The 17,865-nt window shown below is 35.2% G+C and overlaps 1 protein-coding gene across 1 annotated transcript in view; it reads left to right on the top strand.

The window, feature by feature from the left end:
- LOC150104459 (NIF3-like protein 1) overlaps positions 1 to 17,630 on the top strand; it is a 157,289-nt gene extending 139,659 nt beyond the window's left edge. The window contains exons 7-8 of the mRNA XM_090395556.1: positions 8,587 to 8,725; positions 17,321 to 17,630. Of these exons, the coding sequence (XP_090251682.1) occupies positions 8,587 to 8,725; positions 17,321 to 17,586 (405 nt within the window). The 3' untranslated portion in view covers positions 17,587 to 17,630. The remainder of the gene's footprint in view (positions 1 to 8,586; positions 8,726 to 17,320) is intronic.
- The last annotated feature ends 235 nt before the right edge of the window (positions 17,631 to 17,865 follow it).

Below are 17,865 nucleotides of genomic sequence, written 5' to 3'. Positions count from 1 at the left end.
CACTTTTTTTTATTTATTTATTATTTTATTTTTTTTTAATTAAGGCCAATAGTGATATTTAAAAAGATAGATCCTAAGAAAACACTGGATACTACATCTATCTAATAATCTGTTTAGTATGATATTATAAATTATTTTTTTTTTTTGTTTTTTGGGGAGCCTGTGTAGCTCAGTAGATGTGGCGTTTGCATACCACGGCGCTTGACTGTGTGAAGGAAGACTTCTTAGTTTCAAATCTAGTCGGTTACTAAGCCTTTTTTCGACAATTTCCCGAGTTAGTTGATCTCTGGCATGGGCAAGCGGATTTTTTCTCCCGGAAACTCGGGTTTTTCGTCCCATAAACTCAAGAAAAAATCGACCATAGAGCCCACATTATTTCAGACATTAAAAAAAATACTAGGGTTAGGGGCCACGAGATGGCGGCACTTGTTGAGCCGTCTCTCTTCACTGCGTGCCGCTTAATTAGTGATAGCCTTGAGCCAGCTATTTCTGATTGGGTACCAGTGGAGATTGAATTGCCCACTCAGTCTCCAAAAAGTTAGATAGGGCTAAAACGGCCTCGCCTACTCCCTATATACGGGAATAAAAAGGCGTTAACTGATTTTTTTTTTTAAATTAATTTATGATCACTTTTATTATTAATCTTTTCTAAAGTGAAGCATAACACTATTAGCAATTTAACATCATGTAGCTTGTACCCAGGGCCGGTTCTAATAGGTGTGCAGGGCATGCATGCACGCAGGCAGCCAAATCTCCAGGGCGACTGATGGAATAAATTCGATATAGCCTATAGTTAATTTTAAAATATTGGCGATGAAATAGGAACGTAACATTGTTAAAACTTATAGCGGTGCTAACTTTGAAATATCTTCTTTGGGTTTCATTCTCTATCTCTTTAAAAATATCACTCAACAAGAAATGTTCATTCAAGCGAACCATAGTTTTGGTCTAGTTTTTTGCTACTAAAAATACATAATTGGGGGAAAAATGGAATTACAATTTTTTTTTTTCTTCTAGTACCTGTTATAAAATATACCACCGTCTTTCAGATAAACCTGACAGACGGACGGACATATCGGAGTTTTTTCGGAATCTGTACAGAAAGGCTTAATTCAGTTTAGGTTCATTACAACATTTATTTATTCATTCAAAAAGAGAAAAAATAATTTGCGCTTATTATTATTAACATTATTATTAATGTGTTTTATTATATGTTTAGATATGTGGGATAGGAAAACTAAACGTCTGTCTGGTGCTTTTTATTTCAAAAGAAAGAATGAAAGTGATAAGGAAAAGGAAAAATTACGAGGATCCATACTGAAATATGTAAAGTTAGACGAAGATAACCCAACAACATCAATCACTTCAGAACCTTTTCCAGACATTAAGGGCGAAATCAAAGTGGAATGTGAAAAATCAAATGAATCAAATTCATAAGGGACATGTAACACCTTAAAATATAAACTTTATTAAAGATAACAATGGAAGATCATTTTCCATGTCACAGTTTGTAAGACTCTTACCTAATGGTGAAAAAGTTCAAAAAACTTGGTTAATCTATTCTGAAAAATCCAATAGTGTATTTTACTTTTGTTGTAAGCTATTTATTGAAAGTTTATTTTTCTGGGAGATACTGAGATAGGAGTGATGTTAGCTTGCTCCACCTTTGCAACGAGTTGCCCGGTGTTGTTCCACCTTACCCCAGTCCTGAAGATACTTTCAGGCACAAACTTTGTTTGCTCACACTTGGATAAAGGATTAAACTAAATTTATTATATTCTAACCAAGTGAAAAATAAACTTTCAACATCTTTCTCTAAATCCAGAGTAATTTAATAAAAAGGTGGCACACTGTTTGGCAACTCCTATAGGTAAAGATGACCTTGCTAAAGCTTCTGCTTGGTATCTCCACTTGGGCCTGGCTCCCACTGAAGAGACCTCAATAAAGGTCGAAACTAGTCGGGTGATGGCCCTTCCCTTAATGCATAACATTATACATATCCGCAAGGAGATGTGTTTTGCATTATGGGAGATACTGAGATAGGAGTGATGTTAGCTTGCTCCACCTTTGCAACGAGTTGCCCGGTGTTGTACTACCTTACCTCAGTCCTGAAGATACTTTCAGGCGCAAACTTTGTTTGCTCACACTTGGATAAAGGATTAAACTATTAAATTTATTAAACGAGTAAATTTATTATTATTGTAAGCTGTTTGCTTTAAAGAAAAACAAATTAACAGATAGTCAGTGGTTTTCAGATTGGCGACATTTAGACACTAATTTACCACGACATGAAATGAGTGTAGAACATATGCAAAATTGTAAAAAGTGGTATGAATTAAAAACACGCCTTGACAACAATTGTACAATTGATAAAGAACAGCAATGGTATTTTGAATCTGAAAAAAGACTATGGCGAGCCATCATCAAAAGAATCATTGCAGGACAGTGTTAGCTGTCCTGCTAAAACAATTTTTAGCAGGACAGTGTTTAGCTTTCAGAGGTACAAATAATAAATTATATGAAGCAAACAATGTAAATTTTTTAAAGGCCATAGAATGTTGGCAAAATTTGACCCTATTATTTCACAGCATGTAAATAACATAACAGAATCTCAAAATTCTAGAAATCGTATACCCCATTACTTAGGCCATTCTTTTCAAAACGAAATTATATCTGTTTTAGCAAACGGCATTAAATCAAAAATTAAGGAATTTTTTAAAAATGGCTAAATATTTTTCTGTAATTCTCGACTGCACTCCAGATGCCAGTCACGTTGAACAGATATCATTTGTAGTAAGAATTGTAAATATTGACACTTCTGAGGTTGCAATTCAAGAATTATTTCTTGGATTTTATCCAGTTTCAGACACTACAGGGCAAAGTTTACATAATTATCTTTTACGTGGACTCTTGATAGATTATGAGTTAGATATTCAAAATATGCGTGGACAAGGGTATGATAATGGGGCCAATATGCATGGCAAGCATAATAGTTTGCAGAACAAAATTAGGAATATAAATCCTAGAGCCTTTTTTGTAACTTGTGCATCTCATTCTTTAAATCTTGTTGTAAACGATGCTGCCGAAAAAACATTGGAAACAGTTAATTTTTTTAACATTATCCAAGGATTGTATACATTTTTCTCTGCATCCCCTTATAGATGAGATATACTAAAACACAATATTCCTAAATTGACACTAAAGCCTGTAAGTGATAAAAGATGGGAGAGCAGAATAAAAGCGGTGCGACCTCTCAGATTGCAATTAAGTGAAGCCTTAAAAAGTTTAAATGATATATTAGCTGATAATTCCAGAGATATAAAAACAAAACATACAGCTCAGTGTTCGTTCGATTAGATTGCTTCTTTCAAGTTCATTTACTCAGTTGTTATATGGAATGATATTCTGTCAAAAATTGATGTCGTAAGCAAAATGTTGCAGTCTCCTGAATCTAATATAAATGAATCTCTTAATGTTTTGGGTGAGCTCATTAAATTTTTAAGGACAGCTAGATGCAATGAAACATTTAATACTTATATTAAAGACGCAGACATTTTAGCTAAAGAAGTAAATGTAGTATCTGAATTTCCATTTGTAAAGGACAGAACTAAAGTTCGCCACTTAGATTATGAAAGCCCAGATGAACTTGATGAAGAAATAAAAAAATTCAAAAGAATTGTTCAGAATACAATTTTATCTAGTAATTGTTGATACTGCATTAAATTCCATTAAGGAAAGATTTGAAATTCTGAATGAATGTAATAATGTATTTAAATTTCTTTGTGAATTCAAAGAAATGACCAAAGAAAAAATTAAAAACGCTTGTGTTGATTTAGATGTTTCCCTTCAAATTAATAAAGATGGTAAATATATTAAAGATATTGATGGTTTTGAGCTCTTCAATGAGCTGATAACGTACAGAACTTTTAGTGGTGGCAGTGGCATTATAGAAAATGACCCATTAAAAAATTTGACGTATATTGCAAAAAATAACTTGATGTCATCATTTCCAAATCTATTCATAGCTTTGAAAATTTTCCTTGCATTACCCATTAGTGTAGCATCAGGTGAAAGGAGCTTTTCGAAACTCAAACTTATAAAAACATATTTAAGAACATCAATGACCCAAGACAAGTTTAGTAATTTAGGATTGCTAGCAATAGAAAAGGATTTGTCTGAAAAATTAGAATTATCAAATGTTATTGATGAATTGGCAAATAAAAAAGCAAGAAGAGCAATGTTCTGACATAATGATTGCATCTGTTTGATATAATTTATACATTCATTGTACTTTTTCTATTTTTATAAAATTAAAATAAATAGCCTACAGCCTATAAAATATTTTATGAATTTTCCTTTGTCAATTAGGCTACATTATACTGTCATAAAAACGTACTGATAGTACGTTTTTATGACAGTAAAATTGGGTTATGCTGTAAATTTATTCACAATCTACATTGTTAGGGTAAGGCTACACTAGTTTTTTTTTTTTTTTTTTTTTTTTCGAACATGTACAGTAGTGAATAGAACATATGCACAAGAATGGTGATGTTCTGTACAAATTTTTTCCGTCAATGTGGCTATCACCATTCTTGCATATGTTCTATTCACTGCTGTACATGTTTGAAAAAAAAACACTAGTGTAGCCTTACCCTCAAGGGCGGCCAATTATCTCTGGCATACAGGCATCTAACAGTCTAAAACCGGCCCTGCTTGTACCATTCTGAATAATTCAATTATTTCATTCTACCTTGTAAAAAATGTTGTTCAGGCCTCTGATGATAGTTTATTAGTTTGAAACTGAAATATTTGATATATTTAATAAATATGACTTCTTGTGTTTATGTGTAAATAACTTATGATAAAAATCATCCAAACCAGCTGTCATACCTTCCCTTAAATTCATTCTCACCAGATGCACTCACTACCCCTAATGGCAAACTATTCCACTCACTGACTGCTCTCTGGGAGAAAAAAAACCTAGCTCTTACCTCTTTCTTCACTATGAACAAACTTAACTTCCATGGATGCCTTCACCCCCCCCTCCCTGTGTTCTCTCCCCACCTTCTATATAATGAAAAATTTCATCAGATGATATCCTATAGCACCCATTCAAAAGTTTATAGACCTCTATCATATCACCCCCTCTTTCTCCTGTTAATCAGAGTTTGCAATCTGTCCTCATAATCTAAATATCCCATAATCAGGATATAATCTTTGTAACTCCTCTTTGCACCCTTTCCATAGCTTCTTTATCCCCTTGGAACCCAGGAGACCAAATCTGTGCATAATAATCCAAGTGTGGTCTTATCAAAGCCTTCTACAGGCAAAATGACCTCCTTATCCTTACATATCAAGGTTTGCTTCAACATTGCAATTATCCTATGAGTTGTATTTGCAACTTTTGCTATGTGACCTTTGAACTTCAAATACCTATCCACCAATATGCCAAGATCCCTTGCCTCCTCAGCTTCTTGTAGCATAACCCTGCTACTATGATATGCAGCTGGAACGCTAATCACGCCAAAGTGCATACTTAACACTTATTACATTAAACTGACAGTCATTTCCCCAAATTTACAGCCTATTCAAATCATTTTGTAAGTACTGAATATCAGTAGCATCCCTGATTGTCCTGCCTATTTTCGCATCATCGGCAAACAATTACACATCTGATGTTAGACCCTGCCCGATGTCATTAATGTATAGATTGAACAATAATGACCCAAGGACTGAATCCTGAGGTACACCACTGGTCATCTTAAATCTGGCAGATTCACACCCACTGTATTACTTTTTGATATCTGTCTGTCAACCATCCCCTGATTGAAGTCAAGAGTTTATATTCTAATCCCATATTCTCCAATTTATGCAACAGCCTTTCGTGTGGTATCCTATAAAATGCCTTAGAAAAATCTGACATAGTGTATCCATTTCCTTTATCCAACTCGGCTGTAACATTGCTATAAAATATAAACAAATTACTAATGCATGACCTTCCTTTAGTAAACCCATGCTTTTCCTTGCAGAGTATAGCTTGTTTGTCTACCCATTTCTGTATGCGAGTTCTTACCAACTTCTCTAAAATCTTCATTACCACACCAGAGATACTGATAGGTCGGTAGTTAGAAACATCAGTTTTTGCACCACCCTTGTACAATGGAACTATCGTACATTCCTTCCATTCCTGTGGTATCATTCCTGAGCTGAGACTCGAGTTATACAAATATGGGAAAGGCCTAGCCAATTTGGCTGAACATTCTTTTAGCAAACGGGCTGATATTCAATCTGTTTCTATAGACAAATTGTTATCCAGGTTATGCAACAGCTCTTCAACCTCATTTTCATGAACCTCTAACTCTTCATCCAATGTAGCAGTAGCACTGTGCACCATGTTACATACACCTGGTTGATATATCTTAGCAAAGTGAGCACTCATTAACTGAACAATCTCATTAGCTTCCGGCACTCGAGTACCATCTGCATTCAATAAAGTTATTCTTTCACATTAATTCTTTTGAATTGCCTTTAGTTTGCATGGCCAATTTCTTTTCATATTCCGATTTAGTTTTCTGCATAATGATCGTTACTTTTCTCGCCCGAGCTTTATATATTTCATAACTCCTCTCACTTTCCACATCATCATCTTCTTGTATCTCTTGCTTAATAAGGTTGCCCATCCATTTCACTCCCAACCTATTCATTCTTCAAACACTAGAGTTACATTCAGATACCGCCTCATTTAAGCACTTTTTCAAAGATTCCCATGCATTGCTGACATTTTTCCCATTCAGCAAGTGATACCATGTGACCAAAGATAGTGTTCTCCTAAGTTGATCATAATTTCCAGCTTTTAGTTCAGCAAGTAACCTGAATATTCTATTTATTTCTATTAAAACCAAAAATATCATCTAGAAGTTAGTAAGTACACTGGCATCCAAAACCAAAGGACAAACACTATTTCTGAAGATTACAGCTGCAAATTCAGATGAATCAGCTTGTGGCAGTTTGTATAACTGATGATTTTGAGTAGAAAGCAGTTATACATTCAAATTTTCAAATTGTGTACAAAGGGATCATGTGGGACTCAACAGAACAAAAGGCTGCAATAAGCAAATTGTGTTTGAAGGAAGTTCTTTTTGTGAAGGAATAAATTTGCAAATTGGCATGTCATGTAATGTTTCAAAGACGTTGTCTGGATGGTTTCTCATGGGGAAGAATTATATTGGAAAGCTTTAAGTCTGCATAATTACTGATATTGCCAGAGAGTTTGGAATCTCACATAGTGTTGTACCAGGCTCTGGGTAGTGTTAGGTTAGACGAAGGCCTGTAGTCTGCATTTATCTCATATAGCATTGTATTCAGACTCTGGGCAGTGTTTCAAACTAATGGAATGTTTGCTAACAGGTTGCCCTCCCTCTCCAAAGAACATGAGGACAGATTTTTGGTTATAACAGCATAACGTAATCGATGTACCATAGCACATCAGCTTGCAAACCTGCTCTGTTCAAGCACAGGCATATGGATATCTCGACAAACTGTAGGAAGACGTGTCTGACAAGTAGGCCTATATGCCCGAAGACCTGTAGCCTGCGTTCCTTTATCTACAACTCATCATAGAACACACTTGCAGCAGTGTTGTATCCATAAATATTAGACAAGACTCCAATGGGCTAATATACTCTTTACAGATGAGTCGTTTCAGTCTTTCTTCCAATTCTAGATAACACTTGATCTGACACGAACTGCTTACTATTGTGAGAATGTTCTTATAAGAGATACATACATTGGTGCGGAGGTCATGGTGTGGGGAAACATTATGCTTAGTGGATGCACTGGGCTACAAGTGTTGGAAAAAGGGACTATGACTAGAGAATGATATTACACCAAAATTCTTCAACGTCATGTTCAATTGTTTCATGATGGTGTAGGCGAAGAATTCATTTTTATGGATTTCATATTACGGATGACAATGCTACACCACACCATACACAAGCAGTGGAGATACCTCTGGAGACCGAGGATATTAATCAAGTGGCCAGCATGCTCCCTAGATCTCAATCCCATAGAACACATTTGGGATGCAATAGGGAGATGCAATGCTGCTTGAAATTCCCCTCTGGAAAACAAACAAGGCTTTATCTTTACTCTGAAGGAGAAGTGAGACAGTTTGTCCCATGAACTCCTGAATCACTTGGTGCTAAGCATGGTACAACATTCTAAGAACTGAATCGCAGTTTGGGGTGGACATGTTCCATACTGAAATGTCTCTCTGCATAGTTTCTGTAATCACCGTACATTAATTCCTTAACTATGTCCTTTAGAAATTTGTAAGTTTTGCCAACAACATATTGCAATTTAATTTGTACAAAATTTATAACACGTTTTTTGTGTAATATAATTTATTATTATGCTGGCAATAAATTTATGTCCACATTTGGCTGTAATCATAGAAATTTTTTCATATACAGGTAAAACTGTAGTTTGTCCTTAGTTTTTGGTCACCAGTATATTATAAGAATAGCAATAATATACATAAAAATAAATACAAATGAATTATTTTAAAATTATTGATATTTCCTACAGACTCCATTATTAGACACTGGAATGGGAAGATATGGCCATTTGAATAACCCTATTTCAATTAGAGAAGCAGTACAGTCAATCAAGAAACATTTGGAATTGAATTACATCCGTTTAGCATTATCAGCAAAACATACTTTAGGTATGTTTTACATTAGAAGTTAGACTTTGTTTCTGTCATTGTGTTTAATTGTTAATATATTTTTAAATTATTCAATGTTCTTATTCATGAGGTATGTATAATTTTCATGTTTTTTGAAAACTGAAAGTGTTCCAAGCATGCATTTTTTGACACACATACACAAAGTGTATCCAACAGTGCTATTGGCTGCAAAGGCTATTTGGTGTGAGGTTGAAGCAAGCAGGAAATTAGGAAGTGACAGAACAGTGATGATAATGGGTGACTAAATACTGGAAGCATTGATTGGAAGTAGAAAAACAATGTGAGTAACGAGAATAATTCCTTTGAGTTGCATTGAGATTCATACTTTTGCACAGCATGTGATGAAGGCATTACAAGAGACACGATTGTTTTATTTAATAATGTCTCATATAATGATAACAGAAGTCATAATAGTGCCATCAGTTGGTAACAATAATCATCTGACTTTAGCATAGGAAATGGCTGGGCATAGGAAACAGGACATCAGTTGGAAGGGAGGGAAGTCAGTAATGCCTGATCTTGTTTACTGATGGCAACATCAGACTATTCCTAAAGTTCAAAGGATAAATTATTTTTTTATTTTATATGTATAATATGGGTTTCTTAAGGGTCAAAGCTAGATAACTGGGAGGAGAACTGAGGACTTCTGATATAATACCTAGTCTTCATCTTCACATGATTTGCCTCATTAGTAGATACCTACTGGATACTTAATGAAGGGGGATGAGTTGGAAATTTGAGCCCTTGCTAAACAAATTGTATTCTGTATTATCCTAAACTAGACAAATTATGATGGTACAACATGATGAAATTTCATGCTCTCTTAAACAGCCCAGTTAAAAAAGTCCCTGCTATTTTCACCAGAGAATCAGGGCAAAAAGTGAAACGCTAGCCACTGGAACAAATTTAGCATTAGCAGACTTGAAGACTGCCAACAACAGAAGGAAGTCAAATTGCAGAAAAACTAGAGGAGTACTACATGAACATAATTGGAGTTACCGACATAAAAAAGACCAAAACAAATGAGATCCTACTGAATAATAAACATAAATGTCATATTTGGGCAATAGTGATCAAGGAACAGAAGCAGTGATAGTATTCAATGCCAAAACACAAGTTTTGATTGGCAGGCAGTTGAAAGTAGAGTTAATATGTGCAAATTTCAAAATGGGGAACTAGACATTGAAACTTACTTGTGCCAATGGTTCCCACAGAAGATATTGCTAAGGAAGAAGTGAAGAAATTCTTTGACTCATTATAGAAGGCAGCTGACAACAAAATGGAAAGCCTTGTCCTTGGAGATCCCTAACATATAGAGATGTTTTGGGAAATTTTGGAGATAAGGGCAAAGCTAATAATAACGGTAAAAGCCTACTGGATAATTTCTGTTCAGCACATGGATTAGTCTTCACAAGACCATGTTTTAACATAAAGATGTGCACAAATTTACCAAGACAGACAAAAAAGAAAATTGCATTAACTATGTTAAAATGTTATTTTCTTGACCACGAAAACTATGGAAATGACTTTTATTTGGATTTATTGATCAAGTATTTTTTAGAACAACTATGTTATACCAACTAGTTTCACCAACTGAGGCTGTTGGCATCTTCAGGGTACATAACTGATATCAGGCACTTAAAGCTAAAAACTGTTACAGACTATAAATCAACTGATTCCAATTATATTTGACAAAACATAACACGTACAATACATGCATAGCACGTGTATGATCTCACTTGTTGTTATTTAGGAATGTTCTATAATTGGCACTATAATTCAGTTCTTGTATGTTTAGAGATCTAATGAGGATCTTCCAGATCTTGGGCAAGATAAATCCTTGGTTCCTGTTAAGATTTTGTACAGAATGGGCAACTGTTGCGGCTTCTTTAATAATTCGGGAGCGGAAATCCTCTTCCATGTAAGGAATGGAGCTTTTATCCCACTCAATGATATGGTTAGTTCTTGAGAAATGAAAGGATAAACCTGATTTTTCTTCTCTATTGTTATTAACGTCTCCAATGTGCTCCCTTTGTCTAATCTCAAACCTGATATCCAAACATGGCTCGATTTCTCTTCTTGATCTGACTTTCATTTACAACCTTTCTGACATGAACACATCTCAACCATTGCTTCTGAAGCCACCAAAAAATTGTGTACTTTTCCACTCAAAACACTGCTTCACACCTTTATAGCTGCAAATTCTATACAAATCCCAAATCTTCCCATCCATGGAATATTGATCACATATTTGGAGTGGATTGCCTTCTTCTGGATGCTATCCAGAAGAAGGCAATCCAGTTAATTAATGATCCACCTGTCACTGATCTATTTCAGTCCCACTCTTGTAGATGTTCAATTTCCACTTATGCCTGTTCTACACATACTTTCATGGGTAGTGCTCTGCTGAGTTAGCCACTGTCATTCCTCCACTTTCTTCCAAAATCATAAGAACAAGAGCTGCTGTTAACCACTACCCATTTATAGTCCAGCTTGAAACTTTCCAAACCAACTTCTCTGCCTCCTCTTTCATTCAATCTACTTCTATTCTTTGGAACAGCCTTCTCTGTTCTGCCTTCCTCCAAAGATTATAACCTTTAGCTGTTCAAAAAAAATATGAACAATTTCTCCTTGCTTCATACTCTCTTACCCACACACAGCATTGTCTTACAGCCTTTCGTGTGGGGTCAGATTTAAAAAAAAAAAAAAAGTAGAGATAAGGTGATAGCTAAACTGCTTGGAAAGAAGTCAACAGAACCCCCTCCCCTTTGGCGAAGTGCATCATGCCATGTAACAAGTCATGTATTTGTAGCTGGTATAAATTGGAGAAATATGATGCTCCCAAGTCAGTGCTGCAAGTCTATCTGTTTGACAAATTGGTGCCATTCCAGGTCAATAATCAGTGATACCACACTGAGAAGGAAGCACAAGTGGTCAACTGCAAGTGCTACCTCCAGTGGACGACCCATTACACTCACTGAACATGACCGTAGGATGCTGTGAAAAATAATATGCAAAAAAATTGGCCAATACGTTTAATATGAAGTTCCGGACATCAATTGGAACACATATCTGCACAAAACCATTCAGAACCAAGGCTCACAACATGGGTTTCCATGGTAGTACCACAATATGCATGGCCCACATTACTCAAACCAATATGCAGTGTCATCTTCAGTGGTGCAAAGATCATGTACAGTGGGACATGGAAGCTTGGAAAGCTGTGTTATGGAGCGATGAATCACAATCACCCTCTTCCGAGTAGAAGGATGGATGTGGCAGATGCTCAGTCAATGTCTTACCAGAGTGCATAACCCCAACTATGAAATTCAGAGGTGGTTGTGTGATGGTATGGTCCTGTTTTTCCTAGTTTAGCCTTGGACCTCTGTTTATGATGCCACGAACATTGAACTCTGAGAGGTGTCTGAATATTCTGGACAATGCAGTGCTTTCTATTTTGTGACATTTCTATGGAATTGACATTGTATCTTTCAGCAAGACAATGCACTGTTTCATAAGACTACAGCTGTAATTGCATGGTTTGTGGATGTGAACATTACCACACTTGACTAGCTGCTATAGACCCCTGATCTGAACACTATTGAACATCTGTGGAATGAATTGAGCATCAGGTGAGGTCAGGGGATGTCTTCCCCACAGTCCAAGACCTTGTTAAATGCCTACATGAAAAATGATCTAAAATTCCCATTTATCGCTATTGTACACTTGTGTAAAGTATGCCCCCTTAAGACTGTAGCAGTCCTATGAGTTTGAGTGATTAGGATACATCAGAGAAATCCAGTGGTAGCTAGCTAAGACTGTCTTGAGACTGTGGAATCTTGAGTATGACAGGGACATGCTCTACAAAGCTTGGCAGATAGGAGGAGTGATGCGATTGAGACATAAGTTGGCTAAAGGACCTGTCAGATAAATATAGGGTATAGTTAATAGGATTATACAGATAATAGGCAATGGGAGAATGAGAAATTATTCCTAAAAACTGTATAAGGTTGTGTGGGTAAGGAGATAAGAAATAGATTGTTTTGCATGGAGAGTGATGAATAAGTAGAATGCATCACTGGAAGATGGTTAGTGTAAATGTAAATGTGTTTAAGCAAGATATGCTTTGTGGTCTTTAGAGAGGTTGGCCTCCTCTGATGAGACTTGCAACCCATGGGCATTCTGGATATAATGCTAATTAACTATAACTTATTTACTAGTTAAGACTGTCTTGAGTATGACAGGGACATGCTCTATAGAGCTTGGCAGATAGGAGTGATGTGATTGCGACATAAGTTGGCCAAAGGACCTGCGATCAGAGATTGGCTCTCTGAATAATACCAGCAGGTTGTGTATGATGGAGCAATGTCTCAAAAAAGGAGGGCAACCAGTGGCGTGCCCCAAGGTTCTGTTCTTGGGCCCCTGCTGTTTAACTTGTTTGCAAATGATATATCATGTGGACTGACTGAGGATCTTCAGTTATTTCCTGATGATGAAAAGTTGAAAAGAATTATAAGTAGCACTGCTGATGTTAATTCCCTTCAGGAAGATTTGAATGTACTTTTTACTTGAACAAAAGAGTTGGGTTGCAGTTTTAATATCAATAAGTGCAAAGTGTTGCATTTTGGAGTGCAGAAATATAAGGCTGTGCACTATATTGATGGTACCATACCGCAGGAAGTGGATGAAATTAGAGATTTGGAGTCATGGTTAATTATTGTTAGTGTTGCAAAGGCTTCATATTGTAGTGCTGCTATGGTAAGAAATACTCGAACATGCAAGGATAAGGAAGTGGTTGTGCCACTGTATAACACTGGTCAGACCACACTTGTACTATTGTACTCAGATCTGGTCACCTGGTTTTCAGTGTGATGTGAAGACATTGGAGAGAGTCTAGAAGCAAGTGACTAAGACAATGTCAGGACTTTGGAATGCTGGCTATGGAGAGAGAGAGGTTGAAGAAATGTGGATTGCACAGTTTGGTGGATAGGAGGAAGAGAGGTAGTATGACAAACATTTAAGTTAGTGAGAACATTTTATCAGATTAATCCAGAGGGGATTATAAAAAAAAGAGTATAAGGTGAGAGGGGAAGAACCAGAGGTCATTCCTGGAAGTTATGTAAAAGTGTGGTGAAGAGGGGTTTGAGGAGTAGATTTTTTACATGGAGAATTGTCAATGCAAGAAGTGTCAAGGATTTTAAGATTCTATATGATGTTGTCAGTTGAATGAACCTACTATGATGAGTCTGTTGACTCCATGGACGGTATTATAATAATAATAATAAACTGACATTATTCACTGACCTCATCTTCTAAAAAAAAAAAAAAATCTCCATTTTCTGTTCTAGACCTTGATTCCATCTGTTCAGCTACTGACCCTCATAAAAATCCCAAATACACCAGCTATAGAATATTATTCCCATATTTTATGCAACATACCAAAAATTTCCTGAAAGCAAAGCCTGAAAAGTTTTGATCTTGATGAAGAGGGAAATCTCTCAGTAATTCCTCTGCTATCTTTAAGCCTGTAAAATCACAAACAGTTGGGGGTCAACATCCATTCACAGTCCATCCTCAAACCTACCCAAAACTTTTTTCTTATCCTCTTCCTTCATTCCATCTACCTCTTCCTTTGGAGCAGTCTTTCTCATACTGTTTTTCCTAAGAATTACAACTGCCACTTGTTCCAGAAACGCATCAATAAGTTCTTTCTTCTTCACTTGGCCACACACACAACATTGATGCATGTAGATATTATAGGTTCTTGTATGTGGGTTTAATATAAAACAAAATAATACATTTGGTATTATTTTGCTTTAATGATATATAAATGATAAACATCTTAAAATCTATGTTGTCAGATTCAGAACTACAAACCTTTATTACGAATATAAAGGTAGAAAAGCAACTGTCAAATTTAATAAAATAAAAACAGACAAATTCAAAGTAGAAAAAGGAGTCAAGCAGGATTGCCCACTCTTACCAAATTTATTATCTATCTCAAAGAAATATGCAAATTCATAGCTGAAGAAACCAGGTCTACAAATATCAAACACATTAAATATACTGTACACATTAAATACACATTAAATATACTTTAGATTCTTGCAGAATCTAAAGAACAATTGGAAAAAAAACAAAATTTTAAATGAAGAGTGCAAAAGTAAAACAATGAAAACAGGAAGAGATGGGGGAAAAATTTCAATAAATTTAGAAAATCATATACTTGAACAAGTAAAGCAATTTACATATCTTGGCAGTCTCATTACTCACAACCTCTATAACGCAGAAACAGTACAATACAGACTTAACAAAGTTTACAAACTTTACATGAATAAATTAAAATATGGAAAAATAACAGCATTTCAAAAATCCTCAAACTCTATAAAACCATTATTATACCTACAGCAGTGTGTGGAGCTGAGACATGGACACTCAATCAGAAAGAAATACAGAAAATCTTAAGCATTTGAAAAGAAATCCTTAAGAATAGTAAGACTCACTGGTCAGAACACAAAACAAATGAGCAAGACAAACATGAATTAAACTATACAGAAGATACAGCTATAATTCTTAAAAAACAATTAAGATGGTTTGGACACTTCAGAGAATATCCTTTCAAAGATTGCCAAACATAGTCTTGAATGGAATCATTGGAGGAAGATGATCAAGAGGTAGACCAAAAAGAACTTGGCTACAGTCTTTGAAGGAAAGGTCACAATTATTGAGCTTCAGAGAAATGACAGAAATGGCCAGATGGCAAAGATTTGTTTACAGGAGACTCAATCCATCATCTGATGAATGAGAAAGAAGATATATAAATCATTTTGGTAGCTTACATCTGCACTTTTTCTATCATCTTATCACTATTACAAAATTTCTATCTTGTTTCTCAGTACAGGAAAGCCTTACTTAATGATTGATGCATGCTAAGCAGAATCACGTGAAGCAAATACAATAAACAATAGGAATAATTATAATTCATCCATCAGTTGGTGTAAATCTTGAAAAAAAATTAAAAGTATAAGCTATATTAGAGAATAAAATCATCGAAGTTAATAAAAATCAATTGCTTAAATTTTTATTTAATGTCTAAACATTTGATTGAGCTACTTTTTTACAAAATTAAGTAAAGATGTTTGAATCGTGCTCTACTTTTTCATTGTGTCATGCAATTTGCGATAGCTGCTGATCACTTTATCAAGATTTCAGCAGACTTTGAAGCTTCAATCCATATTAGAATCAGCATCAAACAAAATTTCCTTAGCATACTCAATGTGATTGAAAACTAGCTCAAGTTAGTTAGCTTCTTAGTTATAACATTCTGTTCCTGTTTGCACTACTTATCTTCTTCTTCATATGCATGGTGTTCTTCTAGTTGAAGGAGCTCATTCTCGCTTAACTTTTTGAATGGAAATTGAGCAAGTTTCTCACATCTTCATTATCCAGTTCATTAAATCCAAGTTATTTTCCAGTTGTGCTAATTTCTTCAATAATGTTAGATCTTGCACACGATAAACTAACATAGGCTTGAGTTTAAAGTAGCCTTCTGCATTGTCTCCCAATAAAAGTGTAAGATGATCTTTAGATATTTTGTATCCTGGTTGAGATGTTTCACTTTTCACCAGGAAAGTTTTTGTTGACATACGCTTACAAAAGAGACCAATTTCTTGACGTTGAATATTTGCTGATTGTCATAATCACCCTCCTGAATTATCTTTTGCAATTCTTCAGGAAACTTGGCCGCAGAATCTTTATCAGCATCAGCAGATTCCCAGTTATTCTTACATTATGTAGTCCAGTTTGAATTTTAAAATGGTCAAACCATCCTAAACTCACAATAAAGCTTTCACATTCTTCTTGAAATATGGTCTCTTACAATGAGGTAAAAATACTGACAGCTTTTGCCTGAATATTCCCTTTACTAAGAGGTATTGTTTTTTGGTTATAATTCTCAATCCAGAGTGGTAGAAGATGCTCCTTCATTTCGATCATTAAATGGCTTCTATATTGGGTGATCTACAGTGTTAAAGGAGCAGTAGAAACTTTTGCTTGTCTTTGCTCTTATTTAATATAGTGCAAACTGTAGACTCACTGTATCCCAGGTCTCACACAATCATTGTATTACTGGCACCACTTTCATGTCTCTTAATGACTTCCAGTTTTTCCACTTGCTGCTGATTGGTGACAAAAAATTTTGCATAATGTAAAAAAATTGTGTTAACTGATTAATCACTTGCTTAAAGCTGGAAATAGTATCATTTCACTCAATCCCACTAAAAGATTCTCGCTTAAAGCAAATTCATGTAGTACCTTATTTCAGAATGTGTGAAAGAACTAAGAAGGATAAAGGATTACTTCTTATGAGCATAACGTTTGGATAAATTAATATATATGAAAGTGATGAAAGATTGTAACTAGTTATTGTATACTAGTTATTCACCATAAAAGGAACCATCTTTTATAATTATTATTGTGAATGATTCTTAATAAAGTTCAAAAACAAATGTGTTTAGATTTGGACTGGTGTTTAAGGCAATTTCCCCCTCCCCTCCTCTTTTTTTTTTCTTACAGATTCTCCTATTGCTACAGTTGCAGCTTGTGCAGGATCAGGCGGAAGTATCCTTAGAGGACAGAAAGCCGATCTCTTTTTAACAGGAGAAATGTCCCACCATGATATATTAGATGCAGTTCATCATGGTACTTCAGTTATTCTTTGTGAACATAGTAATACTGAAAGAGGCTTCTTAAAGTACTTAGCACAGGTCTTAGAACAAAAATTAGGAGATGTAACTGTTGTTGTCTCAGAAACTGATAGAGATCCTGTGAATATCATTTAAGATGAAGTGTAATAAATTTAGTTGATTTCTAACTCAGAAACTTATTTTTGTGTTTTAATATAAAGATCCTTTACATTATCTTTAACATTTTATCTAAGAACAACCATGAAAACATAGAAATTAATGGTGCACAGATGTGCCTTAAACTGTATTTGGAACCTGTACCAATTTCTTAGTGTGAAGGAAACATAATCTTCAGTTGTAAAATAAAAAGGAAACAGCGTATAATCATCTTTTAATCATACAATGTACCAATCTTATCTTTGCATCACCTCTCTA

This window comes from Typopeltis vanoorti, chromosome 7 (assembly GCF_054136105.1).
Source record: "Typopeltis vanoorti isolate ZY-2024b chromosome 7, IOZ_Tvanoo_1.0, whole genome shotgun sequence".
Classification (NCBI taxonomy): domain Eukaryota; kingdom Metazoa; phylum Arthropoda; class Arachnida; order Uropygi; family Thelyphonidae; genus Typopeltis; species Typopeltis vanoorti.
This window is presented reverse-complemented; position numbering and strand designations above follow the sequence as displayed.